Source organism: Rutilus rutilus, assembly GCF_951802725.1.
Source record: "Rutilus rutilus genome assembly, chromosome: 3".
NCBI lineage: Eukaryota > Metazoa > Chordata > Actinopteri > Cypriniformes > Leuciscidae > Rutilus > Rutilus rutilus.
Window position 1 is genome coordinate 50620350 of NC_140211.1, and position 12305 is coordinate 50632654.

Sequence of the window (12305 nt, forward strand, 5' to 3'; positions counted from 1 at the left end):
TATCTCTGTGTGTGATTTAAAGCAGACAAAATGCTAGATCTATGTAGAGTCATAAATGACCGTAATTTTTACCCTTCCGGTCAAATATTGTGCTGCAAATATCAATAACAACTTTAACTTTTCAATGCTGTCAAATAACCATGGTATAAGCAGGATAATCCACGGCTAGCTGTGCATTAAGTGATTTGAAAGCACTCCGTTTCACGTCGGTTGGTTCTTTGCCTTGTAGTTCAATGCACAGCTAGCCGTGACTTTTGCAATCTGAGATTCTTTCCATGACAGTTTCCACATGGTCCTCAAGCTAATTTATTCTCAAATAGGATTCTCATTAACACAATTTAAATATATTGCAATAATGAGAATCTATAGCATTACAGTCATGAAAAAAAATGGGCTCACTTTTTTCCTTTTCATTTTGGGGGAAACGTGACCTGGACGTGATCCTGACAGGTTTTGTGACATTCACCCAGTCAGTTGCATTCACCTACACAATTAGCATAGCCGTATAATTTCATAGGCCGCTAAATCATGTGCAAGTGCAAGGTGCTTTACAGATTCTGGTTGGCTGTTTTTTGTTTTGTTTGCTATATAAACTCGGAACATATTTTAGCATCAAACAAGAAATGCCAGAATGATATATATATATAATATATATATATACACACACACACTGGCTTCATCTTTGACAAAATAACTGTAATACTCTTTAAAATGGACTAATTTATTCAGTGTGATTCTTCATGAGTGTGTAAATTCTGTCCTTTGGCACCATCACAAGGTTTTGTGAACGAGTCTTTAAAATGCTTTTAAAAACTACTTCAAAAGAATAAAACATTAAAAACCCAATCCAAAGTACAGAAAGTTCATAAATACATTTTTTTTTTTTATCATGACAAAATGAGAGCTGGATGCTGAGCATTTCCTAAACTGATAGTCCATGAACAGATAATATAAGCTTGCATTAGAAACAAAAAGCAGTTTACTTCAAAGAGTTTCTCTTGTGTACAAAAAGGCTCAAAATATCGGTCAGTGTTTCTTTTTTTTTTTCCCTACTCACAAGGTCTGTTCTTTGTCTCCAGCGTGCTGTGACCTTCTCCATAGTTCAAAGGACACAAAAAAGTGTTGCGCAGTCCAAAGCGAGAGGGCAGAAGGCATTAGAGGCAATCCCAATCCAGAATGTCGCGTACCATTTTTATATATGTGTTATTGACGTTTAGAGTAATGCAAAGGAAACTTTCAAGTATGAGGTCTGTCTCAAATCTATTTACAGTTCATTTGGCTATTGGTGTATTTATGAATTAGCTTTCCTCTGTACCAGCTGCTTAAGTATATATATATATATATATATATATATATATATATATATATATATATATATATATATATATATATATATATATATATATATTATATATATTTATATATATACATATATATATATATATATATATATATATTTATATATATTTATATATATACATATATATATGGTCCATATGACTGTACCTACCTGTTTTACTTTTAATAACAGTGTGCATTCAAGCCTTTTTCAGGCAGATTTTAAAGTGAAACCGCCAATGACGTTTCTGTGTTCCCGTATATGTCTGCCTCCATGTTGACCGCGTCTGTTCGTACATTTTCACACTTCGCTCTCAGTAGAGGCTTTACGGTTCGGGACCCAGCCGGTGTCAGGATGAGCACTATGATGTTGGGCCGTTATGGCATGGGTGGTGTTGATACTCGAGCACTCTGATTGGTCGCCCTGGAGCAGCTGTTCAGTTTCTCCATCATTCAGAGAGGCGGAGCTTGCCTGTAGCGAGACGGTATCTGTGCGCATGCAGGCGTGAAGCCCAGCTCCTCGACACACCTTCAACTGTCTCAAGTCTTCCCAGTAAAGATCCTCTCCTGAGAGCAGACACACGCCTTCCACAATGCGGATCTTCTCTTTAGTGTAGCCTCCATCCCCAACACCCTGGACCTGCAGGTGACATTCAGCTGCCATTAGAAGTGACTTTAAACTCAATTTGGAGATACTACTGTGAAAAAGTAGTACACTTCTAAGTAAACCATATACTTTACAAGAATATAATTAGGTGTGATCTTAATGTAATGTTTTCAAATGTTTGTAATATAGTTTAAATTTATAATAAATGAAACTTTTTTGACGCACCTAATTAGGACTTAAGTACATCTCTATGTGTGATTTCAAAATTGTTTCTATTATCTCTGAAACATGGTTAAAGTTACTGCTGAATGCACTGACAAACATTTAAGGTAAACTAAAATGTAATTTCTATTGAAACGTGTATGTCATGAATATAAATATATTTGTAATTACACATACTGATGAAGTTGCAATTTACTACATTTTAAAATATATTCACTTTAAATGTAATATTGAATAAACTATAATCAAGTGATTCACATGTGATTTAGTATGTTAGTCAACACATCAAAATACGTGTACTTAAAAACATGACAAAAATGATTAAAACGTAGACTTAAAATGTGCTTTAAAGTAACTTAATTTGACATTATTATAAAGTGCACTTTACAAGTGTACTTAAGTGTTAAAAATAGTCTTGAAAGTGTACTCTGAACACACTTAAGTGGCCTTTTACTTCATTGTTATTACTCTTTCTGCAAGTACAGGTTTTTAAAAATATACTTTTAAGATTTTAAATGCACTACAAGTGCACATTCAATAAAATACAGTTATGTGCACTTCTTTTTTATTATTAGTATATTACAACCCATTTACTTCTATAATTTGACAATTTCTGGTTCGGGGGCTTCAAGGAATAGTTCACTTAAAAATGGACATTCTGTCATCATTTTACTCACCCTCAACCTGTTTGAGTTTCTTTCTTCTGCTAAACACAAAGGAAGATATTTTGGCGAATGTCGGTAACCAAACAGGTTGAGGGTGAGTAAATGATGACAGAATTTCCATTTTTAAGTGAACTATTCCTTTAATGTTGATTTTATGGCATTAAAGTCACAGTGAACCGGAAGTTGCGACCGACTTCAGTATTGTGACGTACTTTCATAGTGAAACGGAATATTGCATGAGAAAAATTGATTAGATCTTGAAAAAGTGGGCGTTCCGTTCGGCTCAGCTCGCAGCAGACTAACAGTCAAAACTGTCAAACTGACGTCATCAGAGAAGGACGGCTATTCCAGAAGGGAAGTACATTTTCAGATTTTGATCAAAGATTGCAAAGAATCAACTTGCACGGATAAACTGTTCACCACAAGGCTAGTAATGTGCACTAACAAAGTAAACGAGGTACATTTTGATTTCATGCTGACTTTAAGAATAAAGAAAAACACCACCAACACCACTGCACTTCAAAAGAAAAGGTTCACAATTCATGCTACCTCAGGCAGTATAGGCTAAGAAAATACTTTTATATAATTTCATCATCATCATCTTAGTAACATCTATAAATGCTATCTTGCTTGCACGTTCATGCAGAAATTACATGCACGAAGAAAAAGTTGGGATGCTGGATTTGACTTCAAAATAGGGAAGCAAGGACATTTTCCCAATTTTTTGACTACCTTGTTTGCCATTCTGATGAAAATAAAAGGGGGATGTCAAAAGATGAAAGGAGAAAGGGAGTTGTAAGGATGATTGAGCTGCCGTGGAGAACATGGGGAAAAAAAGATGAGTGGGGACTCTGTAAAGACATCCGAATACTGCTCACAAAATGATGAGAACAATTATGTCAGTCGTGAACAACATTATTTTCCTGCCATCACTGTAAAGATGCTTTGAAACAATCTGTACTGTATAAAGCGCTATATAAATAAAGGTGACTTGACTTGGCTGATGCCAAACAACATCAACAACAAATTACATTGATCTAAATGTGAAGGTGAAAACGGAAAGAACAATAAACAATACCTCTTTTTTATATCGCAGTTGGTTGTTTATTGCAGGTTTCTGGGCAGTTTCTATTTTAACCTCCTGTGTTGAAGTTCTGTATGAAGGGTTGCTGTAAGTCAAGTTGCTGACTCCTGGATCTGCAAACTTGAATTTTTTGTGCCTGAAAAGTAAAAACAACAACAAAAAATAAGTACGAGCAGCTGAGAAAAATAATTAATTCATGAAACTTTATAAAGTGCTTCATAAAACCTGGAGGCCTACCTGTAAATAATGAATGCAGCTATGAGTATCAGGATCGCCAAAATTGACAGAGCTCCGCCAATCACGTAGCTGATATGAGGGCTCTGATCTTTATAAAAAGAGTCAAAATGTAAATGTTCATTCACACTTGCTTCATAATGTTCATTATTCTAATACAACAGAATTGTAATCCATTTACCCCGAGGTGCAGACACCACATTGTTCTGAGAGCAGTCCTCTGGATTGAGACTTGCTTCTGTACAACTGTGAGGAGAAAGTGATTGGATTTGACTTCATTCTTTAAAGAAAACCTTTTTTCTTTCTTTTTTTTTGACTGGATAGTTGCAGCTGACTTACTTGACAACCGACAGGCCTTTGTGAGGTTTCTCTGTGGGGAGTTTTTTAGGGGCCTGAGTACCCATGGTGCCCTTCTCAGGTGCCGTGGGAATGTAACCAGAGACTAGTCCAGAGATAGAATCAGGGTTATTATACCGTAGGAACGTTATTTGAAACTTGATGTACTAAAATAAACTAAAACTAAAATAATAATTAATAAAAAATAATTTAGACATAAAAAAAAAAAAAAATGACAAAAACAAACAAACAAAAAATAAAATAAAACTTGAACTAAAATTAAAATGAACAAAGAAAATATACAGTATATAAAAAATTAATTTGAACCCTTGATAAAAATATAGTATCTCGATGACAAAAATAACACTGGGCTGAATTGGAATAGTGATAACTCTACTGGCTATTTATGCTAATGTATTAATAATAAATAATAAGGACATGCAAATATACATGAATATTCACTTAAAATGGATATTTGAAATGAGTGTTCATTCTTATTAATACAGGCATATGTAAGCTATCAATCAAATTTCTAGAAAACAAAACTGAAACAATTAAAAATAGTTTTTGTTAATTATATAAATAATACATGAACATTTTTATGTTTCCTTGGCAACTAACTGAAATAAGTTGAAATACTAAAATTACTAAAAATAAATAAAAGCTAAATAGAAATATATAAAAAAAAAGTCAAAATAAATAAAAAAATCACAAATACTATAACACTAAAATGGTAATCTGGTAGATGTAAACGCAGTCATATCATTAATATAATATTCATTTCTGTAATCTCAATGTTCAACAGTGATTCCTGTGCGTGTTGGACTCACTTGTAGAGCACGGTCTGCTGTCAGGCTCATCTGGACACGCACACACAAAACCGTTGCTCTTCGCAAGACACAAGTGTGTGCAACCACCATTATTCGCACTGCAATAATTTGTGCCTTGAAAGAAAGGATTGTAAACGTTACTAATATATTTTAATGGCAACTATAACATTTAATCATCATTAATGTGCTCACTGTTCATGCACCAATAACAATCTTGAAAATATCTTGAACATATATTGCATATGATAAAACTACACCATATAGACAACACAAACAAAAGACCATATATGAGACAAGTGTTTTCCAGCTCTGGTCCAGGACACATTTTGGACGTCTCCCTGATCTGATACACACATTTCAGGTGTTCCTCTAAAGAGCTGATGAGTTGAATCGTATTTGTTTGAACAGGGAGACATACAAAATGTGCAGTGATGTTTTAGGGCTCCAGGATCAGGACTGGGAAACACTGTTTTGGACCACAGATAAAGACCATCAGAGGATTTATGTATAACATTTCCCCTAAGAATCCAAACACTTCTCTGTTTCCAGAGATGCTTTTTTTTTTTGTGTGTGGAAATTTACAAAAATCATTTAATCTGAATTTCTTAATTACTCAATTTAAAGCGAAATTCAAAAGCCAATGTTGCAGCATTCATAGTTTTCACGTGACGTCACACTTTTAGGAAAGCCCACCTGGAAGGCAAAACAAGGCTTTCCAACATTGCCTGCCAGTCATTTTTACCAGGTTTGTGCTAAATACTAATGTAGTAAGACAGTGATATTAAAAGACCAATCTTGTTGATGATGCATACTATACAGGCAAGCAGATGAACCAATATAAAGAAAACACTTAACCATTCAGCACATTGCATTCATATTCTGGGCTCATCTGCTCACCTGTATATTAGTATGTATCATCAATAATATTTATACTGAATCTGATCTTTTATCATCACTGTTTCAGTACTTTAAGGCACTTTAAGTGTTTTTCATGTCAAGCGTTTCAGAAGGTCCCACTGTTTTTAGTGGTTGAAATACTGCGGCAGATGCTGTATATGGATCACAAGCACCCAAAACTCGCATTTTGTTCACATGGTTTTATTTTTCTTCTTTTGAGATGGAAAATTGATAGGTCTGTGCTGCAGTTCCACGTATGTTTTTCCCTCCAGGTCTCTGTGGCATCACATGACTGAAAACTATGAATAGCAGTGACTCTCAACCAGGCGTCCTCAAGATGACTAAAAAGTATTTAGGTAATACATTTTATACTACCGGTAATATATTAAAATAATCAAAGCGTAATCTAAATTCAGATTTTTTTATTCTAACAAAAATATATCTCTTATATAGCAAGAATATAATAATGTTGAATAATAAAATAGAAATAATAATTACAAAATATTTTTCCCTTTTTCAAAACTGTTGCTTTTAATTGAAGAACAAATATCTTTAAACTGAAGTGACAAAATGAATTGTGGATAATTAATGAATATTCACTTCCAATGGATATTCTAAATGAGTGTGTTTACATAGGCCAAAATTCTGATGAATATAGGCATATGTTATTCAAATTTCTAGAAAACAAAACAAAAATTAAACACTTATATAAAAAAGGCAACTAACTGAAATAAGAATCTTGAAAACAAGCAGCTTTGTCATAATTCTAGCAGAAATAGTCCATATCAAGGGCCTTCGGGTCAAAGGGGTTGAGAACCGCTGCTGTGTAGGGACTGGTAAAGATGCTTAACATAGGTTTCTAATCGTTTTTTTCTTCTGAAGAATGTTGATAACCACACAGTTAGCGGCAGCCATTGACTTCCATAGTAGAAAAAAATATATATACAATAGAAGTCAATGGCTACCGTCAACTGTCTGGTTACTAACATTCTTCAAAATATCTTCTGATTTTGAAAGAAACTGGATTTGGAACAACTTGAGGGTGAGTAAATTACAATTGTCATTTTTGGGTGAACTATCCCTTTAAAGATAAGGTGCATCTCCCAAATGTTTAAATATGATGTTCTATGCATAATAATTGTAAAACCCTTCAAAGTAAAACATGTAGAGCTCTTCAATTCAGGCCGAATAAGTCAATCTTACCAGTCTGCCTTTGTGGTGACACCACTATGATGTCCATGAGGCCCTCTACATTAGCCAGCACAGTTTCCTTACTACGACCTGTATGCTTATCTACTCGCTGAATAGACTTGGTCTGCCAGTCCGTCCAGTAAATCCAACGGTCTTGCTGTGAGATTCGGGAAAAAGGAGTTAAAGGAGAGTATACCGGTTTCAACTGGAGACAAAGAAAAGGGGTAAAAAAAAAAAAAATAATAAAAAAAAAGGGAGAGGGGGGGAGAGAAAGATGGGAAGAAAAAGGAGGATCAGAAAATGGAAAGATGCAAAGGAAGAGAACATCATGCTAAGGTTATTAATGCAAAGACATAAGTGGAAGAGAGGATGGGTCAGTGGAGCAGGAGGTGATGTGAGTGAGACACATTGAGTCGATAAGTGAGGGTGAGGATCAGATTGGGAAAGGTACCTGCGTGAGGGCAAACGGGTGTGAGACGGGGCTGATGAGAATTTGACGCAGTTTGCCATTCAAGTCAGAACTTTCTATGCGGTCCAAGTGTGCATCCACCCAAAAGATCCTATACATGAAATCATGTGATAATTCAGTGATAATTCTCCAAAATGTTTGAAGGTACTTGCCATGATTATGGTACAAAATAGAGTCTGAAATGCTTTAAGGAAGACATATTTTTAAGCAAATGAAGAAAGTCCAAAGAGGTGCCTTTAGAAAATGCTGATATTAAGCCTCAGGATTTCAAAATAAATGTTTTATCAGCTCTTGCAATTATCAACATTTAGGACATGTCGAAATACTGTTAAAATCACAATTTGTGATGTAATGTTTGTTTTATTATAATGAAAACGGCACAAGTAAATAAATGTATCAGGCAATCCTAATTGCGGTAAATCTACAGTTTTATTTTAGTATAATTGAGATACTACTATAGTTTTCAATATTTTGAATATTCTTTTTTATATTTTCATTTTAATTTTAGTTAAAGTTTCAGTAATCGATTAGTGTCGATTATTTAGTTTTTGTTTTTCTATATACAAAATCTATATAACATTTTTTGTCTATATAGTTTTATTAATTTTATTTCAGTTTTAGTACATCAAGTTAAATTAAAACTGTTGCTTGACAAATAGACAAAAAAAAGGGGAAAAAATTATTTAAAGTAATTTTTTTAATTACTTTAGTTTTAGTTAACTATAACAACCTTGTACATTTATTTTGAGAGTTGTCATGATTGAAATGTATAAACACAACGCCTAAATAAGTAAGTTTGCAAATGTAACCGAAATGAATAGTCAGAACTACAGTAGCCAGTTTCCCTTATTTCCTCCCAAAATGGGACACTAACTGTACCCTATTCATGGAAAGTACCTGAACAGTCAAAGCCAGTTGATGTTAGTGGTAAAGTGGCATTGAAAAAGTATAGCTAGGTGTAAAACTGAAGAAAGAAAGAAAAGAGAACAAAATTTAAAATGATTTTCAAAAACAGAAATAGTGTGTATGTTTCATCTAAGGCCACATACACACTGCAATCTAGTGACAGGAGTGTTTAAATGTGGTAGTGAATCTCCAAAAATCATTTGGTGTACATTACCCTTAAATAGCGATGACTGAGAAAGTGATAAACATGACTGTGAACAAGAAGCATGAATGCCAACCTGTTTGATTTGACCAAAGTAATATTAAGTATATGCAAAGGTGCCTTTCAAAGGTGAAATTACCAACGACAGAAGGTTTTCTGGTCGCTTATAAATAAGGCCAAACACTAAATATATGTTTGGTCTTATTTTCTGAATATGGTCACATATTTGGGCTTATTTTGATGCTTGCAAATCTCTTTATTTTGGCTTGTTTTGTTGAGCTTTTTGGAAGTATGTTGAGTCAACTGTGATAAAACTTTCCGTGTTTATGGATCTTGCCATCTATGATATTTACTTAATGGGTTTACTTTAAAAAAGTATGCACTCAATCGAGGCAGATCACTTTTTATCCGATAAGCAGATAAACGCACAAACGATGGAAACCGAATAAATCCCTCAGTGTGTCAACTTGCGTGACTTCGCCTCAACAAAGAGATGTGATCGGATAACTGAACTAACCAGCGGGCAAATCTCGTCACACAGCATCTCAAACGTTGTTTTAGTCAGTCTGAAATGCCTGAGCCAAAGTCTGTCATCAAAATGATTTGGTATAATGACCTCCAAGAACTGTCTCACACGACTGCATTCCCAAACAACGGGTATCTGCTTCCAAATGCAAAAATGGATTTGGTCTGCGCTCTCTAAGGCGCAAGTAACTTATAATGTATGATTAAAGAGCCACAGTAGATCCTCGACTGCAGCAACTTACATTTTTGTTACATATATTTTGCGCCAATTTCCCAGCAAGTGACGATTTTGCTCGATTGAACACATGGGATGGAAACTGAGCTTCATTTACAAATGTTTTAATGCGATATTCGAATTTTGAGCATAAGATAAATTCACAACTTTGGATGGAAACATAGCTACTTAATAGAAACTTAAATATTGTATGTAACCTCTTGTTTGAACAGGACAGTTTGAGTGTCACACCCTTTTATAACTTCCAGTTGTCAATCACTTAATGTTTGAACATATATGGATTTATTGTTAATGCAGCGAATTTGGTCATAGAATGCAGTTGTCACTCCCATAAATGACCAAACTGTGTTTGTACAGAAAGGCATTATGCATTCAACAGGGAACATTGGACAGTGTATGTGGCCAAAAAAGTGCATCAGAATTTTGTTGATATGGGTTAATGGGTTTAAGGTCCATTTTATACCTGTGTACCATCTTTCAATGAAATCATTATCGAAACTCTCCCCTTTTTTAATGAATTCTCCTCTTTTACCTGCGAGTGTCATAGTCCAGTGTCAAGCCATTTGGCCATCCCAGATCTGTGTTAATGAGGACTTTTCTGTCTGTGCCATCCAGGTACGCTCGCTCGATCTTTGCGATATGACCCCAATCTGTCCAGAACAAGAACCTTGCCAAAAAATAAAATGATGAAATGCATTCATTAGTAACTATATATAGTAACTCCCCTCTCTCTCTCTCTCTCTCTCTCTCTCTCTCATTTATTTAAATAAATGCAATCTTGATGCGTTACTTTATTATAATTTCAGATTTCTAGATTCAACTACCCGTAGATAAATTAAAGAAAATTAACCATCCATTTTTCATCCAAGAGATTCATCAAGAAAATATTCCAACTGTAATAACCAGATTTTAGAAATAAAATAATAATAATAAAATAAAATGCATACGTGTAATATAATATTACTCATACATACATATATACATACATGCATGCGTGTAATCTTCCATACCGCATACCACTGCTCTAAGTATTCAAAATACATAGAAAATGCAAACTACAAACACTGGGTAAAATTGTCAATTTAGAATTAGACTAAGGGATTTATAGATACATTTCAGGATTGAATAATATTGACATTTCTCTTTTTCTCTTCCCAAACAGTAGAGCACGGTGATAGCAACGCCAATGTCATGGGTTTGATTTCCAGGGAATGCATGAACTGATACGTTGCATACCTTCAATGCAATGTAAGTCTCTTTGCCAGACACTTAGAAAATAGCATTTGCCAGATGCATAAAGGCCCCAATATACTTCAAGTGTGAAGTCATTTCGAACTGGTGTGACATCATTTCGAACAAAATAAGTTTGTTTGGAGTCCGTTTCATGAGTTTGAAACAGTTTGCCAAAGTGAACTTTCCGGAAAAGTTTGCTCTGTCTGGTAAACACAATCGAACTACTAATGGTCCATGCTGATTACGTAATAGATGGGTGTGGCTCTGCCGCCTTTGACGTAAAACTCTTCTCCAGTTCAATTCTTCTGTTCAGTCCGTCGAGGTTAGTCTAAGGGCGTTTTTACACTGTATGTTGTTGATATGGATTAATGTTTTTTTTTTTTTTTTACATGTATACCATCTTTCAACAAAATCATTATCCGAAACACTACCCTTTAATTAATTCTCCTCTTTTACCTGCGAGTGTCATAATCCAGTGTAAAAGCTTTGGTCTGGTTTCACACTCAACTTGATTCTATCGAACCCTGGTGCACTTGTGTTCATCTTACATCACAAACGTGCACACCGCATGAAAGAAAACAGAACGTGGTCAATATATAGTGTTTTTTATTAATTTGGTGCAATTATGCGCAGCTGAGTAAATGACACTTAGAGGTTTACTGTATGTCCGTCGCATGAAGGCGGCTTTCTGCTGCTTGCAAACAGATTATTTTGAGGAGACAGTGGATTGCCATTCAATTCCGTTAAAGTCCGTGTTGTTTTCACATTCACATGAATCGCGGCACAGTTCGAGTGCAACCGAACCCAGACCACCTCCTTCAGGTAGTTTCGGGTTCGGTACTTGGGTCCGCATGACAGCTTTCACATTACCAATTTTTCATGCGAACCGTGCTCCGTTCCGAACTAAACTGCCAGTGTAAAAACGCCGTGAACACACTGGAGAGCTGCTTTATAGTAAGAGACACTGATACGATTTTGTTTTCTCATGTTCAATACTGTAAAGCTGCTTGCTTTATGAAGAAATGTATTGTATAAAGTGTTACATAAATAAACATAACGTGACGACTGGAGTAGCGAATTGCAGAGCTTGTGCAAACATATCCACATCCCTATGATCAGATGCTTTTTTAAATGCTTTTTTCTTACCGCTATTATTTTTTTTTATTGAGAGGAAAGCGTGCAGCACATATTTTCATATTTATGTAAACACCACTCTCAGCAGTGTAGGCGGCATCGCTAACAGTATACCGCTGGTCACGACGTTTTAATCTTCTTTTACCCTTAAGCGAAGAATGAAAAAGAACTTCACCGTGAGTATATCGGGGCCTTAA

The 12305-nt window shown here is 34.9% G+C and overlaps 1 protein-coding gene across 4 annotated transcripts in view; it reads right to left on the reverse strand.

Moving 5' to 3' along the window:
- Positions 1 to 1452: 1452 nt before the first annotated feature.
- Positions 1453 to 12305, reverse strand: part of lrp4 (low density lipoprotein receptor-related protein 4) — a 92279-nt gene continuing 81426 nt past the window's right edge. Inside the window, exons 30-39 of one of the 4 annotated variants that reach the window (XM_084403873.1) lie at positions 10274 to 10408; positions 7856 to 7964; positions 7417 to 7561; positions 5317 to 5430; positions 4490 to 4592; positions 4332 to 4396; positions 4154 to 4241; positions 3911 to 4052; positions 3565 to 3642; positions 1932 to 1978 (exon numbers count right to left, since the gene is read on the reverse strand). In XM_084403873.1, the coding sequence (XP_084259999.1) occupies positions 3601 to 3642; positions 3911 to 4052; positions 4154 to 4241; positions 4332 to 4396; positions 4490 to 4592; positions 5317 to 5430; positions 7417 to 7561; positions 7856 to 7964; positions 10274 to 10408 (943 nt within the window). In that variant the 3' untranslated portion in view covers positions 1932 to 1978; positions 3565 to 3600. Of the gene's footprint in view, positions 1979 to 3564; positions 3643 to 3910; positions 4053 to 4153; positions 4242 to 4331; positions 4397 to 4489; positions 4593 to 5316; positions 5431 to 7386; positions 7562 to 7855; positions 7965 to 10273; positions 10409 to 12305 lie in introns of those variants that run through there. The other 3 variants (XM_084403872.1, XR_014626703.1, XM_084403874.1) reach the window with 3 other exon arrangements.